At 36.6% G+C, this 22,322-nt stretch overlaps 2 protein-coding genes across 3 annotated transcripts; one reads left to right on the top strand and one right to left on the bottom strand.

Moving 5' to 3' along the window:
- Positions 1-11,100: 11,100 nt before the first annotated feature.
- On the top strand, positions 11,101-16,609 carry LOC143451475 (alpha-(1,6)-fucosyltransferase-like). 2 transcript variants are annotated; one of them, XM_076952058.1, is made up of 9 exons: positions 11,101-11,258; positions 12,121-12,206; positions 12,422-12,614; positions 12,720-12,828; positions 12,921-13,155; positions 13,741-13,975; positions 14,916-15,122; positions 15,342-15,394; positions 15,727-15,915. In XM_076952058.1, exons 1-9 carry the CDS (start codon positions 11,158-11,160, stop codon positions 15,762-15,764), a joined length of 1,257 nt encoding a protein of 418 aa, XP_076808173.1. In that variant the 5' UTR covers positions 11,101-11,157; the 3' UTR covers positions 15,765-15,915. The 2 variants fall into 2 exon arrangements, with proteins under 2 accessions (XP_076808173.1, XP_076808172.1); XM_076952057.1 differs by having other exon boundaries at positions 11,102-11,258; positions 15,241-15,394; positions 15,727-16,609.
- Positions 16,601-21,819, bottom strand: LOC143451477 (ribosome biogenesis regulatory protein homolog). The gene is made up of 13 exons (XM_076952063.1): positions 21,608-21,819; positions 19,881-19,953; positions 19,692-19,730; positions 19,378-19,416; positions 19,193-19,243; positions 18,494-18,544; positions 18,274-18,352; positions 17,805-17,971; positions 17,636-17,701; positions 17,375-17,416; positions 17,152-17,241; positions 16,957-16,991; positions 16,601-16,839 (listed from the first exon to the last, which is right to left on the bottom strand). The coding sequence occupies exons 1-13, from the start codon at positions 21,760-21,762 to the stop codon at positions 16,767-16,769; spliced, it is 960 nt and encodes a 319-aa protein (XP_076808178.1). The 5' UTR covers positions 21,763-21,819; the 3' UTR covers positions 16,601-16,766.
- Positions 21,820-22,322: the final 503 nt, after the last annotated feature.

Below are 22,322 nucleotides of genomic sequence, written 5' to 3'. Positions count from 1 at the left end.
TAGGAGTTAGGTGAGTTCGTCCATCGCATAATAACACGTCATTGCGATTCGTTGCAGGTCGTACATGAAGCGTTTTGTAGTTTCTGCCTGAAATCACAAAGCTGGCCGCAAAGCAGTAGATCAGCGCAAGGAAGGAGCATTCGTTTGGTCCTGACGTAAGACTTTCGAAGCTTGTTATAAACATCTCAAGTACGAATAGGCTGCTGACAGAAAGCTGCCTGACACCTTTCCCGAAAACATTCTTCCCGTGCGACATTATCCCGAAAAATATCGTCCCGATTAACTTTAAATATCTTCAACAAGATTCCGAAAAGCTAAAAATTTCAAGTATAAACTTATATAGAATAGATGATGCCTCTGGAATGGTTTAAAGTCTAATAGTTGACAAAACAACTCCTACTTGTGGTCACTGAATTGGCATGACTATTTATAGCTGATGCCTGCAAAGTGGAGTGTAGTTGTCCGATATATCAATAACAGATGTACTGTACTCCATTTTGTGATTTTCCTTGACGATTATAAAAAGCTGTTAATCAATTGTTGCAATTCATGGCAACAAAAAGTGGCACTGCAAGGCATTAGAACATCAGAGCCTACATTGCAGCTACAAGTTATCTTTTATTGCCCAAGACACAGCTGATTTACGGAGTATTATCTGCTGTTGGATGGAGAATTTCTAAAAAAAAATTGGTTTAATATTTTATATTTGGCTTTCTCATGAAAGCAAGTCATCATCACCTTGTCGAAAAGAAGTGGTTTTTTAGGTTTGTTACTTCAGTGGTTTCGTCTGGTATAGATCACCTTAAAGTATGGATTAGTTCGGAATGGCAAGGAGAACCTGTTTATGCGAGAAGGGTTTCTAGCTAGCTCTTCGTATGATATCATTCTTTGATAAGCTGAACCCAATGTTGTTCTTTGACCATGATTTCGCAATAATATTGTTTGAGTTAAGAAAGACACGGATACAGTGTCACTCAAAAAATAGATCAGGGTGTCTTACCGTCACAGTTATAGTACCGCCATGTCAACATTTAGTGGAAAACCCGTTTTGGAAATGCTCTAACAAATGCCCGTTAAAATATTAGTTGACTTCCTCTTTTAACCTTACATTGAAGCGCTTGTCACGATAGTTTAATAATCGCAAGCCGAGTATAACGTCGCGATAACTGCACAAAAATTGTATTTCAGCAAAGAGTTCATAGAAGTCACTTAACCCATATTTACTCTCAGCCGCGTTATGGAGCCAACGAGATCCAATCTATCTGCTACATGGTCTTTGCGCCATTCGGTGCGTTCCACAGATTGAAAGTCAACTTTGGTTGAAACTCAAAACAGATTTCTAAAGTAGCGAGACTATTTGCGCCAAGCAAGCGCACGTTCAATTAATTATCAAGCAAATCACGTGCTGTCTATCTACTGTGAAAGTTGGCTGCATGGATCAGTTGTCTTTTTCAGTTTTGTCGTCAATTGGATTAAATCAGGGGTGGGCAACATACGGCCCGCGACGAGATTTTGAGCGGCCCGCAGACAGTTTCCGGTCTTACATGATAATGTGGCCTGCGGCCACATTCTGCCGCAATCCCTGCATTGCGTCACTGAATAAGTCCAAGTTTGCCAACCTGAGAAAGATGTTCTGTTCGGGTCTACATGCATTTATGAGCAAACATTTTCGACCATGAACATTAATAAGACAAAACTGCGTTCCAATCTATTCAGCAATCCGGCCCGCCAAGTACTTCATTTGCTCATATCAGGCCCGCCGACCGAAGAAGTTGCCCGCCCCTGGATTAAATCATTAAGCCTAAACCAACGTGGCAGACAATGACTTACTGAAGTCAGAAAGAACGCAGAATAGAACCGCTGCCAAAACAAAAGCATGCGTACATGCGTTATGTGGCCAATATGTCATATATGGTGTATCCACTCAGAGGTCTATCATTAGATGAGAGAATGTTTGTTTATTTAAGAACACACTTCATTAAATGGTAGGGTCGGACTCGTTTAGCCTTCCATAAAGTTTCTATCATAACCAATGGTCTGTTCACGATCTGTTTTTGGTTTATTGAGCGCTCTTAGCGGCGTAAGGACACGTTCAATAACAAAAAATAAATAAACGGAAAAATTATGGTGAACAGTTCGAAATGGACTCAAAGTACGTTCTGAAACAAATTTTAAACAAAAAGGAAGACAATGGATTTCTTATGTGAAGTTTGAAACTCATTCAACATTAAGGAAACAGGAAAATGGTTCAACGATCACGATCTTTCATCCGCTTAGAATTCTATCAACACATGATAGTGCCAAAACTTGATGTTCCTGAACATTTATTCACGATCAAAACAGTATAGATTCTAGTAGTTTAAAAAACTACTCCTATTTGTGGTTTCTTAGTCTGCGTTAAACTTTGGAAGCGTAATTATCAGCTCACGTAATTATATAATGCATCCACTCGGAAGTCTATCGTTAGATAATACAATGTTTTATTATAAATAGTGTTATAAATTTATAATATATAGACCTTACATGGTAAAAGCGGTTTTGACAGAAATGTGAAATAAAACCCAAAAATGCCAAATACATAAGTTTATTTAAGAGTTAAAGAAAGTGTTATTGGTGTGAAAATTTGTTTTACTTTATGCTATACCGTTTCATCACACTGCGCTCAATTAATTATACCTTTCGTTACAGCCATATCATAAGCGGAAATAACGTCACATGTCATCAACGACGCTATTTCAATGTTTACTGAAATATTTGCATTTTATATTAAAAGAAATATGATATTTCTGCTTTCAAAACCACAAAACATTTTATTAATGTAGGGTATATATCTTTGCTTTTATGAAGCATAAAGTTCATATCCTACCCAATGGCTTCATTCCAATTTTAAACTGTATGAAAATTTATAAAATACATTTAAAAACACCGCAGTACAAAAACAAGTTTTTTTTATTGTCATGAATTAACAATAGGCGTGATGTCAAGACGATTTCTTCTCCTTGAAGATAAGTTTCTTGAAAATGGTGGAGAGTCCTTAATGATTAAAACAAAACTCTTCATCTCTTTCAGCATGACAACATCGATTGCTGTCCTCTGCAACTTGTCAGTAACTTTTTTCATCTTCTTAACTGGAAGATGTTTCGCTGCTTTCTGTTGAACTGTTTCAGTAATCTTAGAAGTTTTGCTTGAGATGTTTCTGGCAAACTTTGAAACTCTTCCTGGAGCGCCAGATGAACAATTGATTCTCATGAGCTTATCCATTGCGGTTTGTGCCTTGTGATTTTAGAGAAATACACAATAATGCGCTTTTATATCCTTTCTACGAGATGCAATGATCATAATGTGTCACCAAGCGATGAACAAACTCATTTAACCCAGATCGCATGCAATGTTTACGAGTGTATCATATCTGTGACGGCACCAGGCAAGAAATACATTGAATTATCTCAACACTAACGGTTGCGCAAAGTTCGTGAGGTCAGGACTGAGGTCGCCGGGGCAAAAGGTGGCCGCGAAGGGCGGTAATTTGCATAAATTTGCGACATAGATCGACGTTACGACGTTGCGAGGTTGTGGTAAGTTACAACCACATTACGATATGTAAAAGATATAACTCTGATATAACCGGGTGACCAAAACGTGTGCTACAGTGCGTGGTGAAAGTGACTACAGCGGCTTAGAGTTCAATTCGTGTTAAAACAAAACAGCGATCTGGTAATAAGTTTGACGCTATACGCAAATTTACATAACATTGCAATGAGGAGGAAACATTTTCATATCTAGGCTAATGAACATCAATGACAAGAAATATCAATACGTAGGATAACCAAAGTGCATAAAATATAAAAAAAGTCAAATTGAGTTGGAAATTTAATCTACGAAAGTTGTCTCAATACGGTGATGGAATATCCCAAAAACTGAAATAGAAGCACTGGTTATCGGCATTGTCCATTACGTATTTTAAATTTAGGCAACATAATCGGGACTTGCACAAAGAAAAGCTCGGTAACCGGGGCTCGAGAGGTGCAAAGTCTTCATCGAATTTAAGTCGTGCAAAGACTTTCCTTAGTCTGAGGATGAAGATTGTGACATCACAACACCTTTTTTCTGCAAGTCTAATTACAACGTAGCTGAGAATTATCAGCTCATTAAAAAGATCATCTTACGGCAGAAGGAAATCACCTCAACCAAATCAACGCCTGACCTGTGGGTCTTCAGAATGAGCCTATTTGACCTATTTACGTACGCCATTCATCGTCAGTACGTCACAAACATTTGCGTTACAACGTTAACGATCTTTCTTTGGTTTACGTGTGTCCTATTGTATTTTATAATTTAATATACTAACGTAAATTTGTGACGTAGGTTAAGTAGCTACGTTTTCTCCAACTCAATTTGACCTTTTTTATATTTTATGCACTTTGGTTATCCTACGTATTGATGTTTCTTGTCATTGATGTTCATTAGCCTAGATATGAAAATGTTTCCTCCTCATTGCAATGTTATGTAAATTTGCGTTTAGCGTCATACTTATTACCAGATCGCTGTTTTGTTTTAACACGAATTGAACTCTAAGCCGCTGTAGTCACTTTCAACACGCACTGTAGCACACGTTTTGGTCACCCGGTTATATCAGAGTTATATCTTTTACATATCGCAATGTGGTTGTAACTTAACACAACCTCGTAACGTCGTAACGTCGATCTATGTCGCAAATTTATGCAAATTACCGTCCTTCGCGGCCACCTTTTGCCGCGGCGACCTCAGTCCTGACCTCACGAACTTTGCGTTACTGTTAGTGTTGAGATAATTCAATGTATTTCTTGCCTGGTGCCGTCACAGATATGATACACTCGTAAACATTTCATGCGATCTGGGTTAAATGAGTTTGTTCATCGCTTGGTGACACATTATGATCATTGCATCTCGTAGAAAGGATATAAAACGCATTATTGAGTATTTCTGTAAAATCACAAGGCACAAACCGCAATGGATAAGCTCATGAGAATCAATTGCTCATCTGGCGCTCCAGGAAGAGTTTCAAAGTTTGCCAGAAACATCTCAAGCAAAACTTCTAAGATTACTGAAACAGTTCAACAGAAAGCAGCGAAACATCTTCCAGTTAAGAAGATGAAAAAAGTTACTGACAAGTTGCAGAGGACAGCAATTGATGTCGTCATGCTGAAAGAGATGAAGAGTTTGGTTTTAATCATTAAGGACTCTCCACCATTTTCAAGAAACTTATCTTCAAGGAGAAGAAATCGTCTTGACATCACGTCTATTGCTAATTCATTGTAATAAAAGAAAGCTGTTTTTGTACTGCGGTGTTTTTAAGATTATTTCATTAAATTTTCAGACAGTTTAACTTAGTGTAGAATAATCGTAGAATAAGATTAATTTGCTCAGCAAAAGCAGACGTGACCTATATTAATAGAAAGTTTAAAAGTCTTGATTAAAATGACCCAGGGCCTTTAGACGGCATAAAGAACATATCAGTTTTAATATTTGATGCAAACATTGAAATAATGTGTTTTATTACACGTGACGTTATTTCCGTTTGTGATATGGTTCTAACGAAAGATAATTATCTTTCTGATTATAATCATTAAATCAGCGAGGTGAAACGAAATGGTACAAAATGACGTACATGAAACGTCGCCGCCATTACCTTAAATTGCATTTCTTACAATTTTTGAAACAATTTCTTATATTCCTTTCTTTTTTCTGTCACTGTCCATTACCGCTATTTTCTCGCTCATCATTACTACTACGTTGCCTATTCTAAATCCCAGCCATTCAGCGCCAAATGTTCGACACTTCTTTGGCAATAACTGCCTAACTACTACATATTATTGAAACAATTCTCTCTAGCATACTTATTGACAATTACTCTTTGATTTAAGGTCAATTTCTTTTACCTTTCACTTTAAAAAGCAAAGCTTTGGGTTCGAAATATTGTACGGACCGTTACTGACAAATTGATTAGAATTCGTTGGCGATTTGGGGATTTTCTAATTTGCAGTGCAGTTTGACACCGTGAGGCAACTTTATTCTATTATATTAAAACCGGTCTAAACAATTTAAGAAAGATGAGTGCTTTTCACACCTGATTATAGTTTCACGAACAAATGTCCAACTCATTCAGAAGTGATTGAGTGAGCAGGTGTAATGGTATTGCTTTTTGGGGTATTGATGTATCGTCGAATTCTAACCGTATACGCTGTCTTTCCCGCCTATCACTTTTTAAACTGTAAAACCTCCTGTAAGAGCGCGCCTAGTAGCAATGATGACGTACGTGATTGCCCGGTTCCTTTCTCATGGGTCACGACTGCGACCGCACTACAAGTACCGCACATCGAAACCGGCGTTCAAGTGTTTTTTCTTGTTTTTGTTTGTTTGGTCGCCTTTCTGTCGCTTGCATTTATATACATGTTGGATTGGCGGTAGTCTGTATCCAATAAAACTAAATTAATTTTTTTGCTTTTGGTAATCTTAATCTTTGGACTGAGAAAAGTCTTTACACGACTTAAACCCGCCGATGATTCCTTATCACTCGAGCCACTGTTACAGAGCTAGCCTTCGTGCAACTTTCGATTGTAATACATTTTTTTTTTGTTTTTTTTTATTCTTTATAGTACTGCACGAATTTAGTACTGTGTTGATATGGTCCAGCGGTCAACTATAGTACTGGCATTAAGGAAGCATTAGTTGATACAACGGATATAAGACAGGAAAGCGAACAGACGAAAACGTGTATATTTAAGATTTTTGTAATAGCTTAGAGCCTGTAGATTTTGTGAAATCCACGCAACGGCACAGCAATCGCTGTTGACGTGACGATTTTACAGGAATAACTTTCACGCATCTCGCAATCTTAATTTAAATTTATTACTTGCTAGATCTGTTAAGACTGATTCCATGTCCACAGCCTCCGATTGCCCAGAAGTAATTTTTGCAACGAAAAAGCTGACAATTCGTTCATGTTTTATCAAAAGCTGGCCAGAACAAATACTGTATACGGTATATGTGTCATTTGAACACGCAGACCGTTTTGACCATTAACTAAGTTCTGATAGGATATAGCCAAACTCAGACTATGACTCAATCTTGCATAATATCATTCGCTATATTTTTTGTAACAACTTATAATCTTAACAAGCATGAGTAAGATGCATATTGCCTTTCGAAATTAAAGCTATGTTAGGTAGGACTAAATCTAACGTTTAAAAAAGTATGCTTCCATCATAAAACTGATTTTAATATAGGTAAAATCGTTCACAATGTGTTCAAAGAAGCATTAAATATAAGCCATTCTTCTAAATATGAAATATTGAGTAGGCTATTCAATAAGTAGGGAACTTAGTCTGTTCGTGCAGTTTGAAAGATAACAGCGTATTCAATGCTTAAGCTTGTGCTTAGTTTCCGAAATTAAAGAAAATATTTGCTCTTGCCGCTCCATAAGTTGATGAAGCATCCTGATGATACCGCCTTTTCCATTCACCTCCTCGCAATCCGCGTGCTGGCATGAGCTCTTGCGTTCGCTTGAAGAGCTTGGCAGACTTAGACTGCAGGAGGTTTTTCCACAAACTTCCTCTTCAGTAAGTGCAACCTCATCTGAACTTGCTTCTGATGGCTCTTTCTCATGTGACTTTTCACCCAGCATTTCGTTTTTATCGTTAGATGTCTGGTTGGAATCACATTCTTTCGTTTCTTTCGTTGAATCGAATGAGGTTTCATCATAATGAGCGATTGCAAAAGCTAACTGGTTGGCGTCTGGTATTTCTATCACATCATCGTCCGATGAGAAACTTTGGGTCCGGCATAATATTTCCGAGATTCGGAGCACATGGAACTCGTCATTTAAAGGCGAAATATCGCTTAAATCCATATCTAAGTATAAAGCTGGTGTTTTGTCCCCAACGTCTGTCGCGACTTTGTCTTATCAGCCCAAATTCAGAAACCTAGGCCACTACGTTTTAGACTGCGTCACCGCAGATATCAACTAATTGTGTTTCGTCATTTCCAGTTGCAATTTATTGCAAGAGAAGCGATACGTTTTGCGTAAGACTGTTCTGTGACAAATGTTGATAGCAGTAGGTTGCAAAGCAAAAAAGCCTAGCATGCAAACCTGTAGCTAGCATCAGTTCAAGAGGGGTTACACGAAATTTACAAAGGGTTACAAGTTTAGCGTTTACGAACACACAAACAGCAAGCTATTGACGTTCGGAGTTAAAACAACTTTTACAGTCACTTGATCTAAATGAAAAAACGCATTTGTGAAAATCAAAGAAATACCCCTCAGAACAGAACGTTTTACTGTAATTGTAGCGTCAACATCACACAAACAAGCAAAATTTCAATTACACCAATTCAATAACAAAGCATAAATCATAAGTCAAAAGCATGAAAGCCGTAATACACATAATATATAGTACGCGATTGCGAAAGTTGCCCAAAAGCAATTATTGCAAAGTGTTATAACGCAGTGTCAATACATTGTTATCACGGAGATTATTTATTTCATTGGTCAAATCCGTGGCGAAAAAACAAAATCGCACTAACTATAGTTTTTCATGGACTATTACTTGTTAACATTTAAAGTGTTTCCAGTTACCTTGTTGCAATAGGTTAAGGTGGATATCTAAGCTTTGGATTGTTTTGTAGTTGTAGTTTATATTTATTACAACGCTTAATCAAACATAAACTGCACCCGAAATGAACTAACGCGGCATGGTGGCGGTTCAGGTCCTTGCGGGAAAAAATTGATTGGTGCTAAAATAATAGAAGATATTCTCTAATTTTAAGCTTGAGTGTCGTTGAAATTACAAAGCCTGATTGTTTGCTCGGTCTGAAAATCTCCCTCCTCGCGTATATTTGTGCTGCGCCCCTGCTATATCTAACGCGCTGAAATGGATCTCGCATAAAAAAGATTTCGATGGCCTTGTTTGGTACGTTTGAAATAGCGTAGTCGTTTCTTCTCTGTTTTAACAAAACAATCTTTAGTTTTTACATGAAGATAATGAAATAAATAAATCTATATGTATAATACTGCGCGGCCACAATGTGCAAATAAAACGGGATGTTTTTACAGCTTAAGTTTTTACGCTGAAATTTTCTTGCTGACTTTTGACATTGCATCGTAGCATTTCACGACGACCTACACCTACCTACCTACCTACCCTACAGTATGTTGGTCAAAAGGTTTTGTCATCGAGCCTATTTCAAGCATCATTGTTGGTTTGAGCTTCATTACGTCAGCGCCTGCCCGCTCCATCGAACAAAACGATAATTGTGAAAGTGTTGGACTATTTTAAGGACATGCTCAAGTAAAAGTTTATGAAGAAAACGGTTTTGTAAGGTTTCGTCTTCGACTCTCACAAGACGGTCTTTGTGAGAATGGTCAGCTGTACTACCGAAGCACATTCAGCTCTTAACCTTACGATTGTCCTGAATTAAAAAGCTATGTATCGCTTGACACATGCCTTACAGCCTTCTGTCGAAAATACTTCCGTGAAAAAGCTAAACATTTCGAAATTGGCCGAACTAGTATTTTGGAGGCAGGCTACCTCAGGTATTTATATACTGTGGCGCTTACACTTAAAATGTCGCCATTGATCAACTTCAAACTGAGAACAAGAAGACGAAGGAGGTGAAAACGTTTCAGCCATGCCAAGGATGCCGTAAAATGTGGTCGTTTTCTTTATGAAGAGGATTTTCACCAATAATAATCAACATGAAGCAAGAAATTAAGTATTGCATGACTCATCCATAACCACGTGTTTCCGGGTTAACATTCAACGTTTTGTAACATGGATAAAAACGTGTAACACGTTTCAGCATGAGTAAAAATTTTCCATTTTTCATTTCGTGGTCACTGATGTGATTCCTAGGCTATGTCTTATAATGCGCGTTTAAAGAATTGGTGGTTATGCGGAAATAATTCTGACAGTCTTGTCGTAACATGTTGGTATAAGTTTTGCAGAATAATCTAAATGCTTCACAAATCACTCAAAAGCACCTTTCTCATGTTACAGCAAAATATACAAAAACATTGCGAAATATAACGATGCCTTAAAAAACTATTGTTGAACCAACCAGTGCGGAAAAGGATTGGTACGTCATAATGGTTTTACATCACATTCCCAATTTTCGCATTTAACTTGGTCCATAGAGCTTCGATGACGGTTATTATAATTAAGGCGTAACGATATATCGGGTTTTGAGGCTAAAAGTGCAAAACGTTTACTTCTTTTAAAGTAAGATTTCTATGAATAACACTCATATCCGTTAAGGGCCTTTAGTACCATTTTGAGCAGTTTTGAAACGGCAACACGGCGATTGTGACGAAAGATCTTATCCAAGACGTCACTATAGAAAAAGTATAAATGGTTCCGGTCCAGTGTGCATGTGACGTTAATTAGTGATGGTCTGTTGTTATTATGGCGTTTGCTGAGTGTAGGTCCAGACTAGAGTTGACATTTTGTGTTGGTTCAAAACTAAGGCTTTTTTGATTTTTTGGAAAAATGTAAGGAAAGAAGTTGTTTAAAAGTTAAAGCATTTGGTGTGAGAATTCCAGATACGAGATTTTGCTCAAAACACTGCATTAAGTCTTTTTATCCTACATCTCGGTGAATACAAAAACTCAGCTAGGTGACCGGGCTTGTTTAGTAGCAATTGCAAATTGAAAAATGTTACTTTGCATTGTTAAAGATAGGCCTTCGAATGGGCCTACAGCCCATAAAGGCGTCGATTGACATTTTGTTTATTAGGCCTACTTCCTCATTCCTTCCCGTTTATGCGTGTTCTAGGCTAAAAATAAAAGCGTTAGACCAAAGTAGGCTATCCTTTATCTTTGATCACTGTTGTTTGCTTTTAGAAAGATGACCCAAGCTCAACCGCATACGCTTCAGACAATTGCTAAGAAAATTCAGTCCACGCTAAATCTGTCATTAAATGCCCTAAATTTCAACCTAATTCAAAACGGCAGCTATAGTGTAATATACGAAGTATGGCGAGTAATCAGGAAAAAGTAGTTAAGTTATTAACTTCCTTGAAAGCTGTTGCATCAGTGAAATACATTGAGGTGGTTTTGTAACGTTTCAGATCATGCGGAGAAAGTAGGTGCAAGTGTAACACTTAAAACAAAGTCGTAAAAAAATGAACCGAAAATGTAGCGTTAGAAGTGTGCCGTTTCCTCGAAATTTAATGTCTCTTTGTTTCATCATTATTTTAACAACAATCATCAGCATCTCGTTCCAGTAAGCAAAAACTTATTTATCGTGATATAATAAAATTGCAAGATACAGTTTTATCTGTGCAATAACTCTTTTTATGTTTATATGCGCATGTGCGTAGAAGACGGAGGTAGCAGAACTGAGATTAATGTTCCATAATAGCCGTACATAATGGTTCCACGACATATGGCCGCGGGAAAGTGGCCGCGAACAAACTCACCGGGGTCAACTGAACGTGACGTAAATTGACCGCAGACAAACTGACTGTGACATAAACTGGCCGGCGATCAAATTAACCGTCGATAAATTGGCCGGCGATCAAATTAACCGACGACAAATTGGCCGTCAAAAGGTCAAAATTCTAATTCACTATCTAGTCACTTCTGTTTATTTCAATAAACGTTTCAATGTGTATTGAAATAAAAAACAATTTTGTTAAAAACAAAGGAAATAGTTACAAACAAATATTTACTTTACATATCATATACTACCGAGTTTAAAATTTTGACCTTTTGACGGCCAATTTGTCGCCGGTTAATTTGATCGCCGGCCAATTTATCGACGGTTAATTTGATCGCCGGCCAGTTTATGTCACAGTCAGTTTGTCTGCGGTCAATTTACGTCACGTTCAGTTGACCCCGGTGAGTTTGTTCGCGGCCACTTTCCCGCGGCCATATGTCGTGCTCCCGTACATAATAAGTTAATAACTACACAAGTTATCCCTGTGTATGCTTCGGTTTTTATTGTGTTCTATACTGTATCTGTTATCTGGATAAACAACACATGGACTAACAGCGTAAAAGTACGACTCGTATTAGAGTTAGACAAAAAGTCGAAAAATACTGGCGACGGCTTCTTCTGATATCGTTTTGAAATTATGTTGCAGTATGACGTATTTCCAACTGCAATGCAAATGTCATCCAAGTGCGGTCTTCCGAGAAAACTTTGCAGAAATATCAAATAATAATGATGGTCAGTTTTGGAATACTGCTGATATCAAGCATTAGAACTCAGCAAAATGTACATGCTTATTGTTTTATCACACACTACGTAACTTAGTTGACAATTGACATGTATATAATTGTAGTTGTTTGCGTACATGATAATTTACATTGCATGTAGTTACCAGTAGTTTAGCAAGGTATTTGCAAGGTATTTTGATATGTATTATAAACATTTCGTTGCAGACGACCAGAAGGAAAAGTTTGGTTCTGAAGATACACTCGAATACACTTATCGATTACGGACAATGAAAGAAATCGGAAAACACTTGACAAATATGTGGAAAGCCGTGAACTTCGAACTCTCAAGCTTTAAAAAAGTGGATAGCAACGCAAGTAGTGTGGATGAAGCTATCATACGACTGCGTGAAAGATATTTGTAAGTTTTTATATAAAAATACAAGAAAAAATATGCACGATTATCTTGTGAGATAGAAAGGAAAGTTGTTGGTTGTATTAATTTTGTTAATTTTTCTATATATAGACACCTCCTTGCTTACATTGAAGTTAAACTTGAAGGAGAAACTGAACAGCTGGTTAAGCACGCTTCGACTGCTAAAGCACTTGTACAAACCGAACTTCAAGAACTTCAGGTGGACATTACATCATTTCTTAATTTTTGTTTTTAATTTTAGTTCCGTACAAGTTCTTTGGCTTAGTTTCTCATCGCATCTTTGTTATGTAGAATCCTGGGGATTGCTCTGAAGCGTTTTACTTAAAAGTCGAATCAGCAACTTGTGGGTTTGGTTGCGCAATGCAGCATTTACTTTCTCGCTTCACATTCGCCATTGGCGATCAACGGGTCTTGGTTGTACAAAACCCGCCTAATTTCTACGGTATCCACGACATGAATGAAATATTTGAATCTCCTTCACCGACTTGTTCTCACTTTGAGGTCGATCAGTGGCAAGATTTTCAATGTAAGCTGGTGATGACCTTAAAACAAACTTATGCTCGGAGATGGGCAATAGGTAACGGTCCCGGTACGTGGCAAGATATGAACCGACGGTGCTGGTGTTCGGTACTGTTTCAAGAAACAGAAAGTAACTCTTCGACTATGCTTTTAGTGTAATGCATTCTGCTGGAAGTGCAGTTTTTTCCTTATTCAGGACCAGCTAAAGGTTACTTCAGGTCAAAATATATGTGACCTCACCACTTGCGGCTTAAAATACATTTGTAGATTTAAAAAGAACAGGGAACGCTAAAAGTTGGCATCGTAATTTAACTAAAATGAACTTTTTGAAAAACGTTCTTTTCAAAACTTTTAAATAACCACTCCAAAAGTACCGAGTACCGGGATCGACCAAAATTCCTTGACAAAATAATACGGTACTCGAGATTCAGTACTTTTTTTCCAACCAACAGAACAGATGTTGGTATTAAAAAAAGTACCTCGCTGCTACACATTGCATTGTTGTGCACAATGCACATTTACTTGACAACTTTTTTAAAGCTTACACAAATCATATGAGACCTACAGGCTATAGCCTTAGTTCAACATTCAGCTGATGAACAATCACACAACGAGCGATTTCTGTTGATAAAAGAAGACGATGAAGTGAGAACTCGATTTATTCCCCAACTGGTGCCCGAGCATATCTTTGACTTGGTCCAACGCTTCCACAATTATCCTTATGTTTGGTGGAGTGGGCAGCTTTTAAGTTACTTGATGAGAGCCAAACCAGCCGTGATGGTGGAAACTGATGCTGTGGATTTTCCTTTCCAAAAACCAACTGTAGGGTAAGTCTGCTTTAATTTAAAGCATTCATGGCAATGCATAAAGTAGTTTATAACGCCTTCTATATGCTGTACGTATAAAGGACGTCTAAAAAGCGAACTTTCTTTGCTAAATTATATCGTCTGTTGTGGATTGGTATTCTATGGTATGATATAATCTTTATCTTCAGTCTAACGAAAATCTTTTCACGACTAAAAATCGGCGATAATTTCTGAGCCCCGGTTACCGAGCTAGCAATGCGTAAGTTCCAGTGTGTCCAGTTGAAGTGTTCAGCACATTTTATTTGGTTTCTGAATTTTAATAAAAATTACCCCGATTTTAGAACTGTTCACCAGCTTCATTGAACAGGAGCAAGCGTCGTTAATGCCTTGCCCAATGTCCAAGGACAATACTATATATACGCCCAAATTAGTATCGAAGAATACCAACTACTCTATATCAATGCAGGTCCAGCCGCTTTATCCATTCGGCTATTTCCGGATGAAACCGATAATGCCCGATACTCGGCTATTTCCGCGATATGTTACCGCCTATCATTGAAGTTAAATAACTGTAAAAAGTTTAAAAAACAACTAGTAGCAGCTGGACGTTTCGTTCTTTTTTGCTTTTAAGATAATGTAATATAGGTTTTCTTCCTTCGCTACATAACCACAGTAGCTATAACACCTTGCATGTTGCTAAAATTCAGGACTTTGGCCTTTGTCGTCTTTTTCGTCTGATTTCGTTATCCCTGAAAAGAATAAACGATATTATAAATTTCCGAACCCATCAATCATTAATCAATCTTAAACTTGGTTCAAGTTTATTCAATAAAAATATATTATACCTTCAAGGTATGGTCATTTTCTTGCTTAAAAGAAACATGTTGGATGAAATTGCTGATGTGAAAGTGATTTGGTCTAGAACTGATTTTAACAATTTTTCTTAATCTTCGTGCTTTAGTGTCCATGTGCGGCGAACTGATAAGATTTATCTCGAAGGAGAAAACGCGGCTTTTCATCAGCTTCGTGATTACATGAGCCATGTCGAAGACTGGTTTCTCAAGGAAGAGATGAAGCTGGCACTGAAGAGCGAAAATAATCCCAAGTTGAAGAGAAGAGTCTATCTTGCAACCGACGATCCTATGGTTTGGAAAGAAGCAAAGCGAGAGTATGAAATAGTACAAACTTGGTGTTATATCATACAGTTTATACGGGTGTTAAATTAAGCTAAATAAAGCACGTACGAATAAATGTTTATGATAAACATACGAGGCTTTGGTGTAAAGCTATCCAAGTTACAAATTCCTGGGAAGTGTGGAAAGGTCTAAACGAGCAAAGACCTTGCGAACTAGAGACACACGTAAAGGATTGATCGATATAATCGCAGATATCTACGCACTATCCCAATCCAACTACATAGTTTGCACATTGACGTCAGAGGCAAGTTTCTTGATTAGCTACATAGTTACTGTTGACTTGGTTTATTTCGCTAACGACTACGTCTACATTGAGCCTAACTTTGAACTCTCGTCTTGAATGATGATGAACTGGTTCTGCGCAGTACCTTGGCTTGGCTTGAACTTTAATTTAAAAGTTGTTTTACGAAAATAGCAACCGAAAACAAATAAAGTGATTTGATTTTCAACACCACAAAACTGTGTTTTCCTATTTTTTTCCAAAAGTGTTTTTTTTAGAGAAGAACAATTTTGTCGGGAATTTGCAAATCACGATTTTTAACTGTAAACATTATATTTTGAACTTTTGTTATTCAGGTCTGCAAAGTCGCTTATCAGATCATGCAAACTCATAAAGTCGACGCATCCGCGGATATTTACTCACTTGACTTTCCATTTTACTTCGACGTCCAAGCACCAGTGATGCAGTTGGTTAAGCTGAATCACGTGGCTAAGGAATCCACCAATGAGATTGAATTAAAAGTTGGCGATCAAATTGACGTACAGGTCGACAACCATAATGGATTCTTTACTGGGAAAAATGGAAGGACCGGTGAAACGGGAATGTATCCCAGTTATAAAGTTGAGAATCTTCCAAGTACATTCAAATATGCCAAACGAAACTGAACAACTGTTTCAAAATTCAATCATTATTATTGGTAGTGTTAATCAGTTTTATGACGTAGGGTCGTAGGCCCTAGCTTAAAGGAGCGTATAAGATACAAGAGCAGGTACGCCAAAATATTTTCGCCTTTTTATCAAAAGTTCTTGGCCAGTCGGTAAAAAACCTCTATGTTGCCTGGTATCAAGTAGTTTTTCTAGTAATTAGATCGGTTTCACGTGGTTTTATTCACCAAGATTTATTTTTGTAGTAAACGTTTTCTTATAGCGTCGTACAAGTAGCATACAGTTAAAATAATTCAAAATGTAGTTTTGTTTAAATCACTAGTTTTAAATGATTTTCTGTAATTGCTGTTCTTGACAAATTTTTCGTTGGAACAAGTTTTAACTTTCCTATCCAGTCGGATTTGAAAAGAACATGTTGTGGGAATATGAGTGAAAATACGAACTTTTGTAACTTCACAATTAGAAACTTGCTGTGGAGTTTGAGTAACAGGTTTAATTATGATCAAATTATGACTCCATTTGACTGGGAACCTTAATTTTGAAAGCTGGGTGAAAATCAAAAGCCTTCTTATGTAATTTGAGTTTGTAATACGCTTTTTAAAGTTATGCTCAACATTATTTTAAGCGACCAAACGCAACTGATAAAAGATAAAGTGTTTGACTGAGGCAGACGATGACACGTCCACTGACGTTGGTTGCTCCCGTTCCAAGAAAGCATGGATTTAGTCATTTCAGCGTTTCTCTTTTCTTTTTGAAACTTTACTTTTTCCGCCTTTTTTGCCGCCTTTCTTTGCTTTGACGTTGCTGCAAGAAAGTGTAAAATTTTACAAAAGATAAAAAAACAACAAAATGCCTTGTACTGGCAAGTCACAAAAACGAGAAATGACAATAAATAAACAAACAACACGTTCACACTCTTACCCAGATTGGCTTTGCCGAATTTCACGCTTCGCCGCCTGCAGGTAACACAAAAGCGTCAATTTAAACGCCAATACAGAATACAATAAAATACACTCTAAGTCTAGCAGACTGAGTCTAGCACGTCTGTGCTACTGCTAATACAAGAAAATGAAAAAAAGTTGTTAAACTTGCACAAGAAGGTACTTGTCAGATCACCTTTTCAACGTTCACTTGGGGCGCTTTTTTGTACATTTGACCCAGAATTTTCAGCTGTTGGTCTTTTTCTGACGTCATCAACGGCTGAAACTACAAAGGAAAAACATTTAAATAAAAGCACACAGCAGTAAGTCGATGGTAAATTAACACATAACAGGACGATGAATGAGTGCACGATGACGTCATGATGAATAAAAAGCTTTTATTTACCCCTGTAACTTACCTTTCTCTTTTTGCCGCGATTCTTTTGTGGCTTTTCATTTTTCTATAAATACATATCAAAGTGTGTCTGAGGTATTTCGCTAACTTTGCTACTCATGTGATATTACAGGTAAGCTGATATCACTTTGTTTTGAAATAAACCTTGTTACTGCTATTTTAATTTTTTTTAAAATGAAATGGTTCAAAAGCTTGTATTATATTAAATCTTGTTTATATTGTAAAGTTTACTTTTTAATTTTTATGAAATAAATAGAATACTTACAAGCAATCCCTCAAACCTCCCCAGAGAAGCTGTTGACTTCTTGGCAAGATGAAATGTCGATTCAAGCTGATAAATAGGACTTGCTAGATTAATATGCCAACAAAATAGAATAAAAACAAACTAAAAAGTACAAACAAAAACATGTCAATTAAAGTAAAAAGTGAATTACTTCTGTGGGCGTTGGATTTTTTCCATTTCCCGCAGTCATAGTCGCCCCAACACCAGGAACTTTCTTTCCGCTCCGTCGAGCAATATTACGCAACCGCTGGAGTTCATTTTTAGCAACTTTTTCTTTTTTCTCCTTCATCTTCTTAGCAAATTGATCTTCATTTGGATCTGATTTAAGTAGGTCAAGCATAATTCAAAAATCAAAAGTGATTCAAAAGCAAGCAATGTTTGAGAGTAATATAACCGTAAAAAGTGGTTCAGAAAGTTACATAAAAGAGTCACTGAGAGTCTTCGAAAAGACTGAGAATTGACCAAGTTAAAAAAAATACTACAGTACTGTTATAGCCAAAACAACGCATTTATATTATCTGTACAAAAAGTTTTTATCCAGTAAGCCAGGTATGTAATAGGATAAGTCATATATTATATAAGATAGTATAAGATAAGAGGTTTAAGATAAGTCAGGCTACCAGCATTTTTCGGGACTTCGAGAACCCATTCTTTCGTGTCGTCCTTGGCTCTTTGGTAACCCCATCTAGGTTTCCAGGACTAAACAAATTTAGGAAAAATACTTTCACTGCATTTACGAGAAGTAAAAAATTACAAGATAAGAAATTTTTTTTAAATGTTGGAAAACTTAACTTGCTCTACAACAGCCTAAATAAAATAAAGTCATGAAGTTAATCATACTTTTGATGCATCATCCCAAACCATTCTTCCTTTCTTGCGATTTTTGATGCCCTGATAAAACAGAATATCAACTCAAAGTCGACGCCTCTCATAAAGAAGCTTTGATAATTAATAATTGACACAAACTACTGCTAGTATTGTAAAGCTTACTAAGTCGTATACATCGTAAACGAAAGCTAATTCTTTTGAATAACGTAATGTATTTAGGTGGTGTTAATAACTTAATATGATGATCTACATCAGGGCTTTCCAAACTGGGTGTCGCGTAACGAACTTTAGGGGTCGCAGAGCGTAGGCTATACCAATTTTACACGAAGTACAAAATACAATCAAAACAAAATATCGTTTCAGCCTAATCAACATTGAAACCGCCTTGAGACCAGCATTAACAGATATTGAGCCACGGCTGGACTTGCTTTGTAGCAGAAAGCAGTCGCACCAATCACACTGAATAAATGTGTGTGCTTTTTTGTTTCCAGTAGCCTACATATGTGTAAAGTAGTAAGTAGGCTTTGAGTACTGGTTGCTTGAATTCAGTCTTTGCATCTCAATAAATGTCACTAATGACTAATGCATATTTCGCACTGCTAATCAATTTAAACGTGAAGGGACGCGGAAAACTTCAACATTTGAAAGGGGTCGCGAGCAAAAAAGTTTGGGAAGCCCTGATCTACATCATGAGTAAAAACTGTGACTTACTTTCAATTTAGCATATTCCTCCCATTTTGTTGGAGGACGTAGTTTAGGAATCTGCAAATTAAGATCAGATCACAAACTAATACAACAGGTCTAAAATATCCGTAATTAAAAAGACAGTTCAAAAAATAAGAAATTCAAAAGAAAAAGAAATTTTTTTACAGTTACATTATCATGAAAAGGATTACCGGCTTTTCTCTCGGCAAAGTTGTTTCTGGGGAAGGAAGCTGCGGAAAAATCAAAAGTCAGCCATTTTTTAGATAAATAAAGCAAAATTTTTAGATAAATAAAGCAACATTAACAGCAACATTTTAAAAACTTGATAAAAAATATGATTTAATTCAATATTGTATTCTGCAGTGTGTATTCAATTGCAGTATGGTGTCATAGAGTCAAATTGATATAATAGCGTATAACAAGTTCTATTGCAGCTTAAACAGTTTTTTAAAACATACAAGTACTACAAAAAGTTGCTTCAGCATAATTCAGTGCAAAAACATACCTTAGCTATAACACTATCCTGTATTCTTTCTACCGGAAGCTAAAAAATGCAAAAATGAAACATGTACAAAAAAGAATAAAACATGTAGCAATAAGATCTAATTAAGATTAACTTATGCGACAAGCCAAAGAACAGCATCTATGAGGTATTGTTAAAAGCAATACCGTTAATACTAATTTAGATTCTTACTTTCCATATTTCATTAAACAAAACTTGAGCATTGTCTCTGGCAAGAGACTTTAGAAAAGCATCTTTGCCCGACCTAAAAGTGCAACAAACATAAGTGAAGATATTCATAATAATATCTCCACAGTTATGAGTGACATTATCTTATTAAATAACATATGAATTATTATCATGTATCGTTTTCACAAAACAGCAAAAAAAACTTAAAAATTAAAGAAGTTCTATGAATATAAACTTCTAAATATAAACTTCTACTACCAATATTTATTCAATCGCGGCTAGCAAAAGTTTTTCTATATACCATTATTTATGCGGCTCACAATCAAAGACAGCTTACATTGTTTTATCAAACCAAAATGTCCATAGAAAATAAAGCATATATTGCAGCAGTTTACTGCCCCACATGTTTCGGTGTGACTTACTATAGCCTACCATTACAACTAGCTTACAACCAAAAGCGGCTTAAATTTATTTTTCATTACATTTTTCATCATTACCATCACATATGGCCACATCATATACAATCAAGGGTAGCTTATGGGCAGTACCCATGCCGAAAAGTAAATACGTAATTTGGGTCATCTTTTCTTTCAGACAAAAAAATAAAATGTTAAAAATCCACGCAGTTAAACATAAACCTAAAACATAAAATAAACAAAAGCTAAAACATGTTACAAACTCGGAAACTCAACCTCAACTTTTTTGGCAGTTTCTGACAAAAAATTGTGATAAAAAGACACAAATTTTGGGATCGCATGCACTGAAACCTAAATTCTTTGTTTATTTATGATATATTGGCGTTAAAACAACTGAATTTTTTTAAGTGTAGTTCATTAACTGTTTTATAGACCCTTTCTGAGTTGCCGCCACCTTTTTCTTGGGTGACAAGATTTTCTCGATCGCATGTACTTAACAATGGAACTTGTCAACCCACTTTGATTGTTTTTGAAATTACAAACGTTCTGGGCCTTGAATTTTAAAGATTTTGCCTAGTTCTTATTTTACAGTGGTTTGAATCCTACGCAATGGACTTGTTCGATATGACAGCTAGGCCTATATAAGGGGCCAGGGAAGCATGCGATGTTAAATGCGTTAAGAGTTTGCATGTTATTGGAGCCGCGTTATATAGGCTAATTTTGTTTTGCATGTCAAGCAAATTAAATTCAAATAGAAGTAAATGTAAACCGACTTATTACATTTAAACGCACCACAGATAACACGCAAACTCATACGCATTTTACGTCGCATGCAACGCTGACCACATAACGTGACTTCATATCCAACTAGTCCAGTGTGTTGAATTGAAACCACTGTAAAATAATAACTACGTAACATATTTCCAAATCTTTTTTTTACTGCGTATAGGAATCCATGTGCAACTCACCTAGGAGCAAAATCTTTACAATCTAATTCTCAAAACGCTTGTCATTGAAAAAAGATTCACAGTGCGTCAACATTTTCCATTGTTAAGTACAAGCGATTGAAAATATCTCGTCACCCAGACAGTAACTAGAAAAGCGACTTTTTTAAATTGACTTTTTTAAATTGTGCAAAAGTATGGCTTAAACGTTCATGAGTCTCTTGGGTGCCTGTGCCAAACTTCTTACTATTACAACATGGATTACAGACAACTGCCAACAAAGAGAACAAACATACTCCAAAATTTTTATTTTAAATTAGCATACTAGGGTTGAAAATTATTTGTCAAGCTATCGTATACCGTACCGTACCTGAATGAATTTATGTCAAAGGGGTTGGAATCGGAAGCAAGAAGGTTTCCAATATCTAAGTCTAGGTCAATACCCTTTTCCACAAAAGTTGATTTTAGTTTTTCTTGCTCTTCGTTTCGTAAGTTTTCAATAATAGCGGCGGCCTTTACAGCCATGTTGCACGTCTCTAAAACTGAAGAACTAGGCCTAACTGCACTAATAAATGGAAAACGTGCCTGTTGCTCCGGAATACTCGGGGAAAACCCGTATAAAGTACTTTCCTTTGTTGACATTTTTAAATGAATGAAAGGTTAAACGAATTTAAAATTTGGATACACTATACAAGTCAGTCAAAACCTTTTATCATACTGCTTTAATTTTTAATTTTAACGAGGTTGATATATTTCATGTTTAGCTTTGGCAGGGCGGAAGGACATCTCTGAAAGAATCCGTCCCGGTGAATCCCTACCAGGTGAAGTTAAGTTGGGGTGTATTGTATACAGACTGAAATTATAGACTATTATAGACTATTTGTGGCCCTCTGCTCATCAATTAAAAATGTAAGTTGTTGATTGCAAAACATTTTTTACTCCATTACTGCGTGTGCAGTAGCCTTCGCTGTAAACCGTTTTGCCTCGTCTTTTCCAACTACTACACTATAGCTCACTGGTGAGGCATCTGTTCGTGGCCCCTGTAGAATGTCCCCGTGACACCCAGGTTAAAAAACCCTTGCCTA

Source organism: Clavelina lepadiformis, chromosome 4, assembly GCF_947623445.1.
Source record: "Clavelina lepadiformis chromosome 4, kaClaLepa1.1, whole genome shotgun sequence".
In the NCBI taxonomy this organism is placed as follows: domain Eukaryota; kingdom Metazoa; phylum Chordata; class Ascidiacea; order Aplousobranchia; family Clavelinidae; genus Clavelina; species Clavelina lepadiformis.
Note: the sequence above shows the minus strand (reverse complement) of the source record. Positions and strands in the feature narration are given on the sequence as shown.

Excerpts from the sequence above, each read along its gene's own strand:
- LOC143451475 (XM_076952057.1), top strand. The coding sequence starts at position 11,158 with ATGAACCGAAAATGTAGCGTTAGAAGTGTGCCGTTTCCTCGAAATTTA. Across the intron at positions 15,123-15,240 it reads TGGAAAGAAGCAAAGCGAGA|CTATCCAAGTTACAAATTCC; the intron begins GTATGAAATAGT and ends TTTGGTGTAAAG. Across the intron at positions 15,395-15,726 it reads TTTGCACATTGACGTCAGAG|GTCTGCAAAGTCGCTTATCA; the intron begins GCAAGTTTCTTG and ends TTTGTTATTCAG.
- LOC143451477 (XM_076952063.1), bottom strand. The coding sequence starts at position 21,762 with ATGGCTGTAAAGGCCGCCGCTATTATTGAAAACTTACGAAACGAAGAG. Across the intron at positions 19,244-19,377 it reads CTTTGCCGAGAGAAAAGCCG|ATTCCTAAACTACGTCCTCC; the intron begins GTAATCCTTTTC and ends CTTAATTTGCAG. Across the intron at positions 18,545-19,192 it reads AGGAATATGCTAAATTGAAA|GGCATCAAAAATCGCAAGAA; the intron begins GTAAGTCACAGT and ends CTGTTTTATCAG.